Source organism: Protomyctophum parallelum (assembly GCF_964188405.1).
Source record: "Protomyctophum parallelum genome assembly, chromosome: 22".
Lineage (NCBI taxonomy): Eukaryota > Metazoa > Chordata > Actinopteri > Myctophiformes > Myctophidae > Protomyctophum > Protomyctophum parallelum.
Genome location: NC_139714.1, coordinates 9,424,416 through 9,441,354, shown reverse-complemented (window position 1 = coordinate 9,441,354; position 16,939 = coordinate 9,424,416). Strand labels below are relative to the sequence as shown.

Genomic DNA, 16,939 nt, shown 5'->3' with positions numbered 1-16,939 from the left:
GAAATAGGCGATCTACAAGCTGGCTCGCAATGCATTGTAAATGGTGCATTTAAATATGGTGCATGGTGGCACGCTGGGAGTTTGTAGATCAGCTATTCTGCTCATTTTGGAAAATGTTCATTTCTCAATTATGCACAAATAGTTTCTCAATTATCTGAAATAATTGTGATTAGGTGTGGGAATGTCCACTTTATTTTTCATAGTGGTTTGTTTACAGGTGCAAATGTTATGTTGAAAATGGATGTACAATCTTACCAACTCCTCCCCTTAATATATTGCATGAAATACAGAGACTTACAACAGTAATATTGCAGAGATCAAATAACATCTACTTAACAACTTAATTTAAGTTCAGTTTCCCCATTTATTCTAATAAGGACAGGAGTCTAATTGCCATATTTCCATATCATCACTCTTCAGAAGGAATTACAGAAACCTAAATTATTATCCACAAAGAAAGCACGAGGGTATCCAACCCATTTTTAGGTACTTTTAGTATTCAATAACAATATCTGGAATTTATATAGTGCTTTTCTAAGTACTCAAAAGGTGCTTTACGGGGGGGCAAGACTTCACACTTCTCGCCACAATTATTTGAAAACTTTGTAGATGTAGATTGGTACAAAACATACATTAAAGCCCTATGCTTTTCGAAAATGGCAGATCTACATCAACAACACAAACAACTTTTACTATGGTACTTTCAAGTACATCTTCATGCCAATGCTTTTGTACTGTTACTCATGTCAAATTGTGAACACAGGAATTTAGTTCTTACAGAGTATTTATATATTGCAGTATTGCTACTTTAATTCAGTAGAAATCAGAGTACTTCTTTCACCTTCTGGCCAACACAGGACTGATATCTGGGTTTGACTGTCATTGTGGACAGACTGGTGCACGCACACACACGGTTTGTATTCGTATACTTGTGAGTACATCAACGTTTGAAGAAAGTGATTTTATGAAGGCCATTAAAAATAATAAATACAAAAAAATAAGCCTAAAGCAAAACAATTGCTGATCTACAAGCTCACAACGCATCGCACAAGTATAAGTGTAAATCAGGCACAACTCTACTAATCCCTAAACCTAAATGTCTAATCCTAACCCCAACCTGAATCGTGTCCTAGTTGTAAATGCAGCTCTAAAAATATTCTTTTCAACTTTTTTTTTTCTCCTTAGGACCAGAAAAACATTCAGATACTTGTGGGGACATTTGGTCCTCACAAGTATAGTAATACAAACACACACACACACACACACACTGCAGAAACACTGAGGAACTGACCCAATTTAGTTCTTCCCGATTTAACAAGGTGCAAAGTGCTTACCTGAGGCTAATTATGTTTAAATACAGTGGTTCTCCAACTTTTATCTCAACCCCCATCTTAAAATAATTGCAGTGGGGACCCCACTTTGAAAACCACTGGGTTAAGGGACATAAAAAAAAAAGCAGATTATCCTCTGTTCCATGGATTAAGGAATTTACATTTTAGAACTACTTGAACAGAGAAAAGAGCTCATTTGTAATCAAGCTGCAACTTCCACCGAACCACTTTAATTTGCAAAGAACAGATGAATTTAAGATTAAATAGTGTAGGGAAAGCTCGTAGGCTGCCAAGCCAGCCGTGGGTTCAACTCCCGAGCCCGACGGCCTTCGCCGCGTGTCACTCCTCACCTCTCTCCCCCTTTCCTGTCTAATTACTGTACCCTACCAATATAATAAAAGGCAAAAAACGGCAAAAGACAAATCTAAAACAAATAGTGCGGGGGGGAAAAGGAGTCACAGCGCTGTATATTAACTGTTCTACTTTTCCATAGAATTGGTTTCTTAACCCCATTGTTGTTAAGATACTTCATTTCCCAGCGTCAAAAGTTCAAACAGTAGCCATTTATAATTGTAATATTTTTTCCCCCCACATAAAATCAGAAGCTAGTGCTACATCTTTAAAAAGAAAAAAAAAGTGGAATTGCAACTTTCTCTGTTCGGTCAATCCAACAGACCCTGTCCAGACAACACGTGGGGCGGATTTGTGATGACAGACACTACAAAATATCCACAAAGTGCTTTCTTTTGATCCAATATATAAAATACAAATACAAAAATAGATCCACATACATACTGTACATCCAATCAACGCATCAGTACTAACATACATTTTGACTCCTGGCGTGTGTGCTAAATTTCTATCTATATATGCAGCATTGAAGCCGTCTTGGTTTTACATGCGCCGACCTGCCCCTGGGAATCATTTCAATGCCTATACCAGTGAGGCCGACATCTTTTGGCAAACATCCTTAACAAACACCATTAGCATAACAAGCCAGACCTTATTTCTAAGCCCAAGTATCCCTTTGGCCATTTCTAGATCCATAACATTCAAAACTATGACAGGTGGGAAACGGAACAAAAGGAATTAGCCTGTTGCTTATACCAGATGTACACAGCCATTTTACGTGCATTATACTATGTGTACGGAAAGAATACCAAGCGATATACTGGTTAATTAGGTGTTGTTTTGCTGACACAGATACAGCATCTATATTTGTAAATGTAACTTCTGACTTAAGGTTGTGTATGCATCTGAACACCTCTCCTAAACGTTAGTGAATTAGAAATGAGCAAAACTATGCTCACCTTTTGCACAAACATAAGGAGGTCTGGTGGTTTACTGCAAGCTACATGCCCCTTCCTGTGAGGCACGTACACAGGACTCAAAACTCACTTCTAAACCACACAACAGATTGTACAGAACGAAAGGGGACCAACAACACCCCTGACATCTTTTAGTTTTAGTTTTTTTTTTGCTCCAAGCCCTTCGTACTGACTCTCTGCGTAGGACGAGTTTCTCTTTCCAGGGGCTAGAGGGTTGAGTGGTCTTCCAGAGAAGGTTAGCCCTGGCCGTTGCTGGGCATGTTAGATTTGCTGTTCTTGGACGTCTTGGTGCTGCTGCCTTGAGGCATTTTCTGCTCGTCGCCTGTGAGGAGAGCCTTGATTTCCGCAGGGATCTTCCCTTGGTCCATGGCTGAGCACCACTGTTTGTACTTATAGGGACAAAGCAAAAACAAACATATGGTACATGTTGACAAAAGCTCTACTGATGTCAGATACCACTACACAACGAATTGCTGTTCGTTGAGCCACCCCATTGAAATGTGAAGTACATACATACTGTATGTGGGTAGGGCCCCATTTATTACTACATCATACGACAGTGTTGCGTGAAAATTACAGATCTACAAGCTCACAGGTCATCTCATTGCGACAGGTTGGGAGCTTGTAGATCTGGTATTGCCCAAAATAGAGATGCCATTTTCAAGTCAAACCATAATTGGCAAGTAAGCAAATTATCCCCTTTAGTCTGGCTCCAAACAAGTGGTTCTCAACCTCTTCTGGATCAAACCACACCAAAGGGTCAAGTCGGTTTTAGCATTGTCCTTGCGGTGTGATGTGTCTTCTTGCACGTTGACCCTAGCGATTCAACGCACGGAATTCAACGGCCCAAACCACACCAAAGGGTCGAGACGGCTTTAGCGTTAACTCCTTGCAACCGTTTGGACCCAAGGAGTTGCATGGTGACCCTTTGGTGTGGTTAGGGCTTGTGTTTTTACTTTTACATATTTTTTATTACCAATACAATCTTAGTGTTTTACCAATTTGGTGGCCCACCAGTAAGCCCCGGCCCACCACAGGTTGAGAATGGCTGCTCTAAGGACTTAAGACCTAAAAATAAATAAATAAATAATCAAAGAAAGAAATGAAATGCAGGCCCAGGCCGTAGCGTAACGGTCTGGGCACCGGACTGGTAATCCAGTCGCAGTGTGCCGCGGGTTCGACTCCCGGACCCGACACGGCCTTTACTGCATGTCATCCCCCCATCTCTCTCCCGTTTCCTGTCAGCCTACTGTCTGTCCCTTCAAAAATCAATAAAAGGCGTAAGCCGCAAAAAAATATCTTTAAAAAAAAAGAAAAAAAAAAAAAGAAATGAAATGCAATCATCAGACTATACCATTAAAAGCTTCTCAAATACTGGTCAAATTGTCATTATAAGAGGCAAGAATTGTGAACATTGCCAATCTACAGTTTTTCAATTTTTCACAATAATTATCTGTGGAACTGAGTCAAACTAAATGTACTGTTTTACAATTACAAGTGCTTGTCAGGCCAGGGTGGGGGGTCCCCAGTTCAAATAGGATTATTTGGGGGGGGGTCCCCACTCCCCAGCCAGTTCGAATATGATTATTGTGGGGGTCCCACTCCCCAGCCAATTCAAATGTGATTATTTGGGGGGGGATGTCCCCACTACCCATCCAGTTAAAATATGATTGGGGGGTCCCACTCCCCAGCCAGTTCAAATATGATTCTTTAGAGGTTCCACAGTTAACTTAAAATATGATTATTTTGGGGGGGTCACGGCCTGACAAGGATTAGCACTACTGCTCCTAGATAGACATTATACTGTCAAAGCTAGTAGGTTAGTACCATCTCGAGCTCCTCTCGCAGTGCACAGATGGCCCTCTCCTTGCTGGACACCAGCTCTTCCAGGTACTGGTAGCGCAGCTTCTTCCTGGCCCGACACTCCCGTGCACTCTGCCGGCTCCGCTCCAGCTTGGCCTTCAGGTCAATCTTTGCAGGCTTGCGTCCCCGCTTCCCAGGCTTCTTCACTTTTCCTCCCACGATCTACACACACACACACACACACACACACACACACACACACACACACACACACACACACACACTTTTGTTTTCCAAAATCCTACAATCACCAGTATATTATACAGCTGGATTGAGTGATGGATAGATGTTAATACTATAATATAATTAATGTGCAGTGGTTGGAGGTGGTCTCCCTACCCTTCCATTTACCCATTCTGGACGGGAACCCCTTTTGGTGTTTTTTAAGCATTATGTCATACTTTAACTATCGGAAAACCGCGCTATGAGCTTGTAGATCTGCTATTTTTTAACTCAACTCTTTGCTTCTGGGGGGCGGGCCTGGAACTACATATTTTCAGATGGGGGCACACAGCCCTACTGACAGAGGAAACTGTCAGGTTAAATCGGCCTCAGGTCTAAATGGGTTCAAGCCTGGTGTCTGGTACTGGTTGACAAGCAGCACTGCCTGCCTGGGGAAAGTACTCATTGTGAATTTGTGCAGAATGTCCCATTTCAAAAGTTTTGAAAATAGCAGATCTACAAGTTCACAATGGGTCACGAATCGGTCGCATCACGACGCATTGTGAGCTTGTAAATCAGCTATTTTCCAATGGCTGAAATGTATAATACTTAATACTAGGGTTGAAGACATATTGTAATAATCAAAATCTACAAAGTAACTAGTAAATAAAGTTTTCAAATGTTAAAATGTAGTGGTGTAAAAGCATAATATTTGGATCCGAGATGTAGTGGCGTAGAAGTAAAAGTGGAAATTAGGAAAGACTCAAGTAAAGTATACCTCGAAATTGTACTTAAGTAAATGTACTTAGTTACTTTCCACCACTGATTGACAGGTGCGTTGCGATTGGTAATGTAATTAATCACACCCGCGTGTGCCCCATACGCAATGCTCCCCAGTCAGAGGAGGTTTGCAATTTGTCCAGTTCCTACTATGGTTCTGACACCTGACTGTCCTGCAACCATGTTAGTAGTAGGAGTCTAGGAGAATGTTGTCCGTGTGGAAAAGTGGAGATCTTTTACTATTAAACTTCCAAATCATGGATGTGGAATTTAGAGGACAATATTTGACCCCAAATTGAAGCAATACATTTTTGGGTGAGTTTTTTTAGCCATAGATCACTCATATATGACCGATGGCTGTGTGCATAATGGAATACAGTACATACAATGTATGTAATATGATACCACAGACATTCTGTTGTGTATGGTGGGATACTAGCCCTCCAAGCAGAACCCAATGGTACATCAAAATTTCAGAAAAGCTTTATGGAGGGTTCCGAGAGGGGCTAGTGGGATACATGACAAGACATTAAATATCTTGGACTAGTTAGCTCTGGTCCATGGCTATAATGCCGGCATTAAAGCTATGGACTTAAACAGTGTTGTCAAAGTCAAACAGAACTGCATTTTGATCTTTCCCCTAGACAATAACCACACCAAATCGTCACTGATTTGATTTGGAAGTTGGTGATGTTTTTGTTATGGGCAGCTAGGCTAGCATGCCATCATCATGGCCAGAAGATTGTAAATCCTGAAAGGCTCCTTTAATCCCTGGTATCAATTAAACCCTTCAACCCGGGTTGGATTAGCAAACAAACTCAGAGGTTGGATTAACACGCAGTATATAGTCCCCAATCTGAGACCTTCTTGTAACACTGGGTTACGAAAATGTGGTTGTAGCATTACCTTGTTGTCGTCCATTTTGCTCGCCGTTGTAGTTAGCTAGATGACACTATAGCTAAACACGGCGTTTGTTGTATAAAGCCTTAGTGGTGAGTTAAAAACAACTACTAGTCAATCAGGATTTGTAACAGTCTTCACATGACGCCTGCTGCTAATGGCTACTTTCTGACTGTTTTGTTTTTATCCAATGTTTTTGTTTACATCACTCTTCCTGTTTTACACCACGCCCCTTCCGCACATAGACCACGCCCCCCCGGGGGGGGGGGGGGTGAACCGCAATTAATTTGAATTGTTGTTTTAGCGAAGTTTCATATATATGAATCCAAATGTAGGACACAATTCTAAGCCGCGATTTGTTGTATTTGAAAATGAAGCCAGGCAGTAGGCTACATCAAAGCGAATTACGCGATGTATACCTTAAAATAAGAACTGTCCAATTTGTGTTCACTTTTCAACAGACCTGTGTCACTGTGTATGGGGGGTCCATTTGAAACCCCCTCAAGAAACCCTGATGGTACCTGGACACCACTTGAGAACCGCTGCGTAGTGAGTAGTGACTGACTGTACTAATAATCTTTGATTTTTAAATGTTTTCTGGACCACAGGTGACCATAGTAGGTGAGGGTAGCGTCTGCAAGACACACACGTTGACCAACACCGCCACCCAGCGACCATGTGCGGCATCGACCAAATAGACATGGTAGGTCATTCTTGCCTTTCACTGTCTGCAACTTAATACCTAAAGGTAATTATAAGATGGCACTAATTTTACCGTAACTATATGGTCTGTGTCTCAGAGCAGAAAGAAATATGGAAACAGAAGACATTGCTCTTGCATTTATAGAAAAATAATAGGCTAATATGTTTGAAATCTTGTTGAAATTGTCAAACCTGCCTACCAGTGATGTCACTGTTATAGGCAAGTTTCTGAACTGTCTATATCCTACTATAGACAGTGGCTATGCGAGGCTATAGACTATAGCCTCGCATAGCCAACCTTCATAGTATCGCTACGTGATGCTAGAACTGTCCACAGTAGGTGACTAAAATGTCCACAGTAGACAGATATGGTAACATCTTATAATGAACATTAGTGAGGACTCACTGAGGAGTACCAGTTATATCAAGATGGGTCAAAATGTGGGAGGTTGTCCTAAACATTAGCACATTGCTGTGAAATTATTTGCCATAACTTATGAATGTTGTACTGTGAGCTTTGTGAGAAATGTGATTATTATGACCTCTGGTTCCGCTGCAGAAGAGGGTCTTATGTGGCAGACAAACAAAGTAAAGTTAAGTACAGTCAAGTAATGTACTTAAGTCAATCTTGAGGCATTTTCTTGAGTATTTCTAATTTCCACTAGATTTACTTTGACTACAGTACATCTCAGAGGCAAATATTGTACTTTTCACTCCACTACAATTATTTGACTGCTTTAGTTTACTAGTTGCTATAATGTACACTATATGTATTTTGGCCACTTGAAAATATCCGATCTACAAGCCTACAATTGCATTGTGAGCTTGTAGATCTGCAATTTTATTTTTCAAATGATTTCTATACATTTTATACAGTACATTTTGAACTTGGGACATTCTGCACAATGAGTACTTTTACTTTCGATACTTTAAATATATTTTGATGCCTTTGATACTTTAACTCAAGTACATTTTGAATACTGCAATTTTACTGGTAACGGGAGTGTTTCTACATTGCAGTATTGATACTTTTATTTATGGGAAATACTTCCTCTATCACTGCAGACAAAATGAGGCCAGTCAGTGTTGTTTTCCTATCAGGGGTCTCAGTCAGTGATGGTGGGCAGTGACATTCATGGAATACCTTCTAGCTCCCCCTGATGACAATACTGCAACACTGGCCTACCAAGGCCTAGCCTGGGTCCACACCATACACTGGCCTAGCCTGGGTCCACACCATGCACTGGCCTAGCCTGGGTCCACACCATACACTGGCCTAGCCTGGGTCCACACCATGCACTGGCCTAGCCTGGGTCCACACCATACACTGGCCTAGCCTGGGTCCACACCATGCACTGGCCTAGCCTGGGTCCACACCATACACTGGCCTAGCCTGGGTCCACACCATGCACTGGCCTAGCCTGGGTCCACACCATACACTGGCCTAGCCTGGGTCCACACCATGTACTGGCCTAGCCTGGGTCCACACCATGTACTGGCCTAGCCTGGGTCCACACCATGCACTGGCCTAGCCTGGGTCCACACCATGCACTGGCCTAGCCTGGGTCCACACCATGTACTGGCCTAGCCTGGGTCCACACCATGCACTGGCCTAGCCTGGGTCCACACCATGTACTGGCCTAGCCTGGGTCCACACCATGTACTGGCCTAGCCTGGGTCCACACCATGCACTGGCCTAGCCTGGGTCCACACCATACACTGGCCTAGCCTGGGTCCACACCATGTACTGGCCTAGCCTGGGTCCACACCATGTACTGGCCTAGCCTGGGTCCACACCATGCACTGGCCTAGCCTGGGTGACTGGGTCCACACCATAGATGCTGCACCAGGGTTGATTTTGACAGTAAATGTTGATTTGTCATAGTCTCTTGAATGGTTTTCATTTAGTTTTAAGACACATTTTAGTCACCTGGAATGTTTTAGTGTTAGTCTAGTTTTAGTCGACTAAATATCATAAGAATTTAGTCGACTAAATCTACAGTTAATTTAGTTCACTAAAATATATTGCCGGGCCTTGATGTCATCGTAATGGCTGATTTTACACTTGCTGAAAATAGCAAATTTGGTTCCATTTGTACACTCTCAGTCAGAGTTACAGGACTGTAAAAGCCGGGTCCATTTGATCCCTGACTATCAATACTTTATCCAGGCCGCACTTTGAGAAGCACCACGTCCCTCAGAGACCTTGCGTCCATCTATTCACCATCATTCACATTCAGCAGTCTGGCCTAACCATGCATGTTAATTGCTCCAGTATGAGAAACCTCTCTCTGGCTTTTCTTCTGTTCTCTCTTCACGTCCATTCATTGTTTGGTCAAACTGCTTACCCATGCATCGCATGTTCACTGCAGAGATTAAATGTTTTCACCGTCAGCAATGCAACCCAGAAAGCTGAATGAATGAAAGAGCTTCAGCTGATTAGAAAACTCATCAAGTGTGAACCTAATGAGAGATGCTTTTTAGACGAGCAAGGAAGGCAAATGCAGTCAAAGAGGTTCTCAAACGTTTTCATACCAAGGACCCTAATTTAATTGGATTTCTGGCTGCGGACCACCACCTGAAAAATATTTTGTGCCAGGGACCCCCCTACCTACAAGATTTATATTGTTCAAATATTTCAAAAATTCTAAATGTTTTTTGTTGTGAGCTATTTTCAAACATGGCTGATGTACAGTAGGGTTAAAAAACTAGACAGCCCGATTTTGATGGTATGTTAGCTAATTCTCTGAGGACCCTCGGATCCCACTTTTAGAACTACTGAATTACACAAAGTACAGTAATCATTGTCTCTTAGTGTATTCAGTGTGAGAATTGGGTTTAGGGTGAGAATATAGGGTGAATGTATGTAGGATATAATTACTGCATTTCACAAGAATTACATTTTGTAGGTCTACCACTTTGAAAAATAAGTAAACATTTGAATTACACACAATAAGAGTAAGGGGGTCTGATTTGAGTAGACACATTTTGTAGTTGTAGCTTTACTTTCCCCCTCAATGACCCCTGGGGGTCCCCACTCCCCAGAGTAGACCCCATGTTTGATATCCACTCAGGCTCAGCCTAGGCATAGGTCATGAGGTCAATGTGAGTTAGCAGGTCTATAAATAAATCGAGCTGACATAATGAGTAATAATGAATTGATTGGTTTATCATGTTTATATTTGCATAAGGGTTGTGTCAGACATGTTTGGTTGAGGAGAGTTTCGGGTGCACCGCGATTGGCCGGCTGGTTGTCAAGCAATATGCCAATTCTTGCCAATCTTAGTTAACTTAATTATAATCTTTACACTTTTCTATACTATGTCTTTTTAGTTTAGTTTTATTTATAGTTATAAACATTTCTACCAAATCTTTGAACTTAAAAAAAAAGAAAAAGATTATATGAAAAATGTCAAATTTGAATTAATACATCAATTACAGCAATGTAATTCGGTCAGCGTTGTCACCATTGACAACCAACCGACCAATCACAGCGCGATCCGTCCCTCCAAGCTATGGGACCTGTTACCTTATGTTTCTGAAAGAGAGCCGCGGGTTTCATACTTCGTCGCGCGGACGGTGCCGCGCAGCTGAAAACAGACTCGATCTGCAAGCTCACAGCGCGCGGCGTCGGCGACGCCCCGTGAGCTTGTAGATCTGGTCCATTTTCAGGCTGGCTCTGATGACGCCATCCTTTTATTTTTATCGCAATGACCTCACCTCTTATGGCAGAAGTTTACTAAAGCAGAGAGACTCTTTTCTCTCCTGGAACCTTTTTAATCTTTTGTCCCCCTTTTTTTTTTTTACCCCTTTTCTTTTCTGTTTTTTATTTCTGTGGAATCCAGACAGTTGTATCTTTCTCTAAAAAAATAACAAGAATACAGGCCTGACCGGGGTGATGAAGCTGTCCCCTTTTTAACGGCAAAAATCCCTCTGTAAACGGTGAGTTTCCGAAATGTCTTTAATGACCAACTCAGCATCTCGTAATGTAAAGTATTGGAGGCACGTCTGTCTAAAAGCTGTCGGAGTTTTACCCAGCCGTGCGATAAAAAAGTAACACAATGTACAAATCATTGTTTTACAAATTGCATTCAAAAAGTGAGATTGTTTGTTGTGACATAAATGTGATTTTGTTTTGTTTTTATGTTTTTTTTTTCCTTTCCCGCGATGTTTGTTAGGCAAACAACAAACATGTATGATGTCAGGGAATATTAGAGGAAACATTCAATCTGTCTACAACTCATAATTCACGTGTAATAAGTCAGTAATAAGTAAAAATATCGGTTTATTGACTTTTCTTAATCTATCCAAGTTGAACATTATACAGCCGCATCCCTGATGACATATTTGATCAGACTGCACTCCCAAAGCTTTTGCACTGACAGAATGTTTCTGTATTTAACTTTCTAAAATAGTAGATGGATATGAACAATTGAAAATCAAAATGTTGTGTATGGTTTTTACTTTTTAGTTCTGTAGTAGTATCCTTTATGGTCGATAACACAGTGACTCAACTGTCATGTTACTCTTATGTAACATTATATGAGTGATGGCAATTATTCAAGGCTTTATTAGCAGAATGACATTTCAATGCAAATGGAAGTCAGTAGTATGGAGACTGATTAGTTATGGCATAGTTTAGAAACAACCAACTGTTTATGAATAAGAGTTATGATAAAATAGATAGATAGATAGACACACACACACACACACACACACACACACACACACACACACACACACACACACACACACACACACACACACACACACACACACACACACACAAGTGATGTTTGTTAAACCAATGGGTGTCTATATATTCTGATTGTAATCATTGGCATTGCTGTAGAGTGTTTGCAGTAAGCAGCTCTTTTGTAAACAGAAAATAATTTTTCAGGTGGGAAAACTGATTTGAGCCAAACAGAACACTGAAACTCGAATACCATCAAATTGAAGATATTAAATGGGGTTCTCTTTCCTGTCACTGTCAACTCATCTGAAATGATAGTTTCTGATTAAAGATTAAAGATCTGTAGGAGAGACAGTGAGACCCCTGAACAAACACACTATGATAACATAATAGAGCTTTAACCTTTTATAACAAAAAGTACCCATACCTTTTAAGTGAGGAACCCTAAGGATGTCCATCACATTTATGAATAGTCCACCCAAAGTGGGGTCCAGGGACCCCCAGGGGTCCTTGAGGGAGTTCCATGGGGTCGCCAGCTAAATGATAGTTTCTAAATTAAATGAACCCTTATGGGTCTGTAACTGAGAGTGTACAAATATTACCAATATATTATATTGGAGTCCCAGAGATAGAAATGCCATTAAATGGGGCTCTGTAGATTAATATGCATGTCAAACTGGAGGTCCTTGAAATTAAACGGGTTGAGAATCACTGCAACATTAGTGACTTCCTCCTGGGGGATTCCGAGACGTTCCAAGGCCAGTGAGTCGATGTGTTTCTTCCAACTGCGCCTTGGTCTGCCCCGGGGTCTCCTCCCAGTGGGACGTGCGTCAAGGACCTCCCTAGGGAGACGCCCGAGAGGCATCCTAACCAGATGCCCGAACCACCTAAGCTGTCTCCTTTCCAGGCGAAGGAGCAGCGGTTCTACTCCGAGTCTCTCTCGTGTGACTGAACTTCTCCCCCGTATCTCTAAGGGAGATGCCAGCCACCCGTCGAAGAAGTCTCATTTCGGCCGCTTGTATTCGCGACCTTATTCTTTCGGTCCATGACCCACACTTCATGAACATAGGTGAGAGTAGGAACGAAGATTGCTCGGTAGCCTTCTGTCTTCTGGTCCCTGGCATATCTTTTGAAATAGGGGTCCGCGGGCTAGGGGAAAAACTAGGGCTGATTATAGAAGCATTTATATTATTGGTTCTATAAGAACCCTTAACCACTTAACCCTGTATACTTCATCTAAGGGGGTCTGCCGCTGTTTTCCCTCCATACACCAAAGCTCTTTGTCGAAAATAGCTGATCTTTCAAGCTCACAGCGCATCGCGACACGTTGTTGTGACCTTGTAGATCTGCTATTTTGTTCGCCGAATGTTCATGCCCACAATTGGGATTCTAGGGTTTAAGTTGTTGAACCTGCCTCTTATTTGCATACTGCACCTGGGGGTCTACTCAGTCATTGTTCCGGGTTTGATGATGATGTCATACGCATTAGAGGGTATGCGTGTGACATCATCATACCCGGAAATTATGCAGGAACGCCTACTGAGTGTCAAAAAACTACTTTCTGGCCTTGACAGCCCATACATCCAAACAGAACAGTCCTATTTGATTGCATTAAATGACTTTAGACGGCATTACATTCACTTTGTCACTCACTTTGCCACTCGATCTGCCATTCACTTTATGCATGCGCAATTGCGCACTATTAGAGTAATGTTAACCCTGCATATAGACACATCCAAAACAGAAAATATACAAAAATCACAGCACACTGCACACAGTACCACTGTATATGTATAAGGCATCTCGATAATATCGATTCTGGCATATTAATTTGTAAATGATAGATCTGCCGGACGGTCTCACATTTAGGCTGTCATGTCCAATTCGGTAGTCAATCTGTACCGGTAGAACGCTTATTATAACGCTTTCATCCATGTGAAAACTATATCTAAACAAAAATGTGTTTCGCATGCCTTTAACAATTACTGTTTCTCTCCGAAGAGACCTTGAACAATCTACTGTAAGAGCCACTGTTCTATGAAAGGGAACTCCTGTTTTATTATCTCTGTTCCAAAAGGAGTATGACTGACTCCAGATAAAACGTTATTTTCTTTTTTCTTCTTTTGAATGAACATGTGTGTCCTCCTCCTTACATTAAAGCAGTAGTTTTCAACATTATTTGTTTGGCATTTGAGCCATGGACCACCATGTGATGACATTTAGTCTCTCAGACCCAAAACGTACAATATTTAGTTGTCTTTTGATAAGATTCCATGCTGTATTGATGTTGGTACCATTAGGAGAGATAACAGGCAATATGTTGAACAATAATTCTTCTACATTCTCTAATTGTGTAGACTTATTGTGAATTAGTAGGCCTAATGCAGATATTTAACAAATATAACTTCAGAGCATAAAATGAAGCCCGTACAGGTCCATTTGGTTTCATTTTACATTTGTACTTTCTTTTGTTGTGTTTTGGGTCAATGTATTAATTTATGTTAGGTAGCCATGTAATAAGCAGGATAATATCTGGCTTGTCGGGAGATAATTCACAGACAGGGAGTTTAACCGCCGAGATGGTTAAACTCCCTGAAGGTAAATTATATACCGACAATGACCACCTAGCCAGATATTATCCCTTACACATATCTAAGAAATGTGCAAAGTGACGTGTTTGCTTGTAGATCTGCTATTTTCATTAAGTTTGGGAAACATTGCTCTAGCTAATGATAATGAAAAATATTAACAACTAAGAGCTTGTTGACTAAATTACTACACTGGATCCATTGGAACACAGCACAGACATGTGGACAGTTTTGGACATACAAGGTTTAAATTTTCAATTTAGGCATTTAGCAGAAACGAAACATTTCCACCTGACAGCGACGATATAGTACCAGGCTCATGTGTTTTTCGTATCGCTTATGTTAGAAATGGTTTAGAACAGTGGTTCCCAAAGTGGGGTCCTTGAGGCAGTTCCAGGGGGTCCCCAGCTAAATGATAATCAGGAACCAAATGGACCCTTATGGGTCTGGAACTGAGTTAAATTAACTTTGATTTTACAATATACATTGGGGTCCCAGAGATAGAAATGCCATTAAATAGGGGACCATAGCCTAATTCACGTCAAACTGGGGGCCCTTGAAATGAAAATGGTTGAGAATCACCACTAGAGCCATAAAAATCTTGTCTTAAGGGGCTCCTTATATATATTTTTTCAAATGGCGGATTTTAAGCAACGACGGCTACGGCTGTCCGCTCCGGCTACCGGAAATGGATCAGTGGTCTATGCATTAACCTGCTGGCCGTCGCAGCCCTTTCTACACTTGCACGTAGTGTCTACAACGCCATGTCCCAACCATGTTTATTGAAATTATAGCTGTCGAACATTTACACCGATTGCTCCATCACTCCAACACTTATGCTGTGTAATGTGTTGGCATGCTCTGAATTAAGAAATAACACTAATACCGGCATGTCAATACATATGTCATATTAACCATGTTTATTAAACGGTTTTAGAATAACGGATTGCTCCAGCACCTTCCTATTTTCACTGCTGATCATGTCCAGCACATGTATAAAGAATTAAGCAATATCAGCAAGTTAGCTGACGCGCGACGGGGTGTTTAAAAAAAATGTGTTTATGTTTGACACATGCTGCATAGATGCGTCACCATGGGAACCAATGTCGCCGTCGCTGTTGGCTGTTTGTTTAACGATTTTGACAGCTACAGCGATTGCGTCATGGCCACCGTACTTCCGCGTAGCGGAGCCGTCCTGAAAACAGTCGTTGCTTAAAGTCCCTATTTTGGGGGTTGTTGACATGAAAAAGTTTGGGAACCCCTGGTTTAGAAAACAGGGAGACGGTAGAGGGATAAACAAGAGAAGGATTTTAGAGGCATATTGCATAACTAAACATACACACGTGTCCATAGGTAGGTGGTCTTACAACCCCCCTTAACCACGCAAAGGCCTGTGTTTGTGTTTCTGGAGATGTAAGAGACCTTGTGGAGACCTTTTTTGGTCTGTGGCCGAATACATTACATACAATTTAGGGGGTTCTAGTTAGGGGGTTCTAGACTTGAAAAGGTTTCGAAAACAATTATTTTTCTAGGATATGTAGGGTTAGAATTTAGATGCCATTGACAAAATTGGTCACAAATGATACTGTATTTGTGTGTTCAATCACAAACTACACGCGATTTTGACCACAGCAGTGTTTTGAGATTCTCTGCAAAACGCATCCGCGAAACGCTGGACATTAATCAAATGAAACGGCGAAAAGCGAAGCAATCATAGGCCTAATGAAACATCTAATGAAACATCATTAGTAGACATTATGTAAACCCTTACCCAAAAGCTAATCTACAGTATCTCCCATTAACACATTGTTGTTGGCAGTGGCTTGAATCACATAGCACGACAACGGGGTGAGAGACAGAGAGAGAGATCCTACCGCACTGGATTTGTTATAAAGAATAAAACATGTATACATATGTATGTTAAATGTATATATCCGCCTTCTGTCATTTATCTTTCAGTTCCCTCAACAATATACAGAAAAATCACACCCGTGTGAACTGAGTGGTGCAACTCCCCTCTCCCCCCCCCCCCCTCCTCTCCTCTCTCTCTCATTAGCAGGCAACAGTGCAGCACTAATACTATATCTCTCTCTCTGTTTCTGGCACAACAGCTCCCCTACTGGTAGTCATAGTCATACTGGTGCTCATCAACCAACACATACATAGGCATACAGTACACGGACATTGCTGTTCCTTGGAGTAGTTGCACCACTCAAAAAAACATGGCATATTTTGGACATAGATTCATACATTTTTAAGCTGTGATTAATCAGATTTTGTTTTTTATCGTTTGACAGCCCTAGTTTATTTATCTTTGTAAATTAACGTCCTACTTAGACATACTACTACTAGTTTCACTTCAAGTAGTCAAGTAGCAAAAGAATAGCAGCTTGTCAGCTCGGCAATTCATTTGTGCTAATTGTTTTAAACATGTCAAAGTGAAAGTGGTTCAGTGTATCCAAGATCTAATAACTACATGGTTGGCATTGGCATTGCATATTGGCATATTTTTGCCATTTCCTGAAAAGTAACAGTTTGGGACGAGAGAGGTTTTCACCCGACAGCGTCGATATGCTAACATAGAGACACACT

At 41.3% G+C, this 16,939-nt stretch overlaps 1 protein-coding gene across 1 annotated transcript; it reads right to left on the bottom strand.

Moving 5' to 3' along the window:
* Nucleotides 1–344: 344 nt before the first annotated feature.
* crebl2 (cAMP responsive element binding protein-like 2) lies at nucleotides 345–6,581 on the bottom strand. Its single transcript, XM_083757660.1, has 3 exons — nucleotides 6,371–6,581; nucleotides 4,487–4,684; nucleotides 345–3,048 (listed from the first exon to the last, which is right to left on the bottom strand). The coding sequence occupies exons 1-3, from the start codon at nucleotides 6,383–6,385 to the stop codon at nucleotides 2,896–2,898; spliced, it is 366 nt and encodes a 121-aa protein (XP_083613786.1). The 5' UTR covers nucleotides 6,386–6,581; the 3' UTR covers nucleotides 345–2,895.
* Nucleotides 6,582–16,939: the final 10,358 nt, after the last annotated feature.

Bases quoted from the DNA above. Each gene is read 5' to 3' on its own strand.
- crebl2 (XM_083757660.1), bottom strand. The intron at 3,049-4,486 runs GTACTAACCTAC...TGTCCCTATAAG, and splicing joins TGCGAGAGGAGCTCGAGATG to TACAAACAGTGGTGCTCAGC.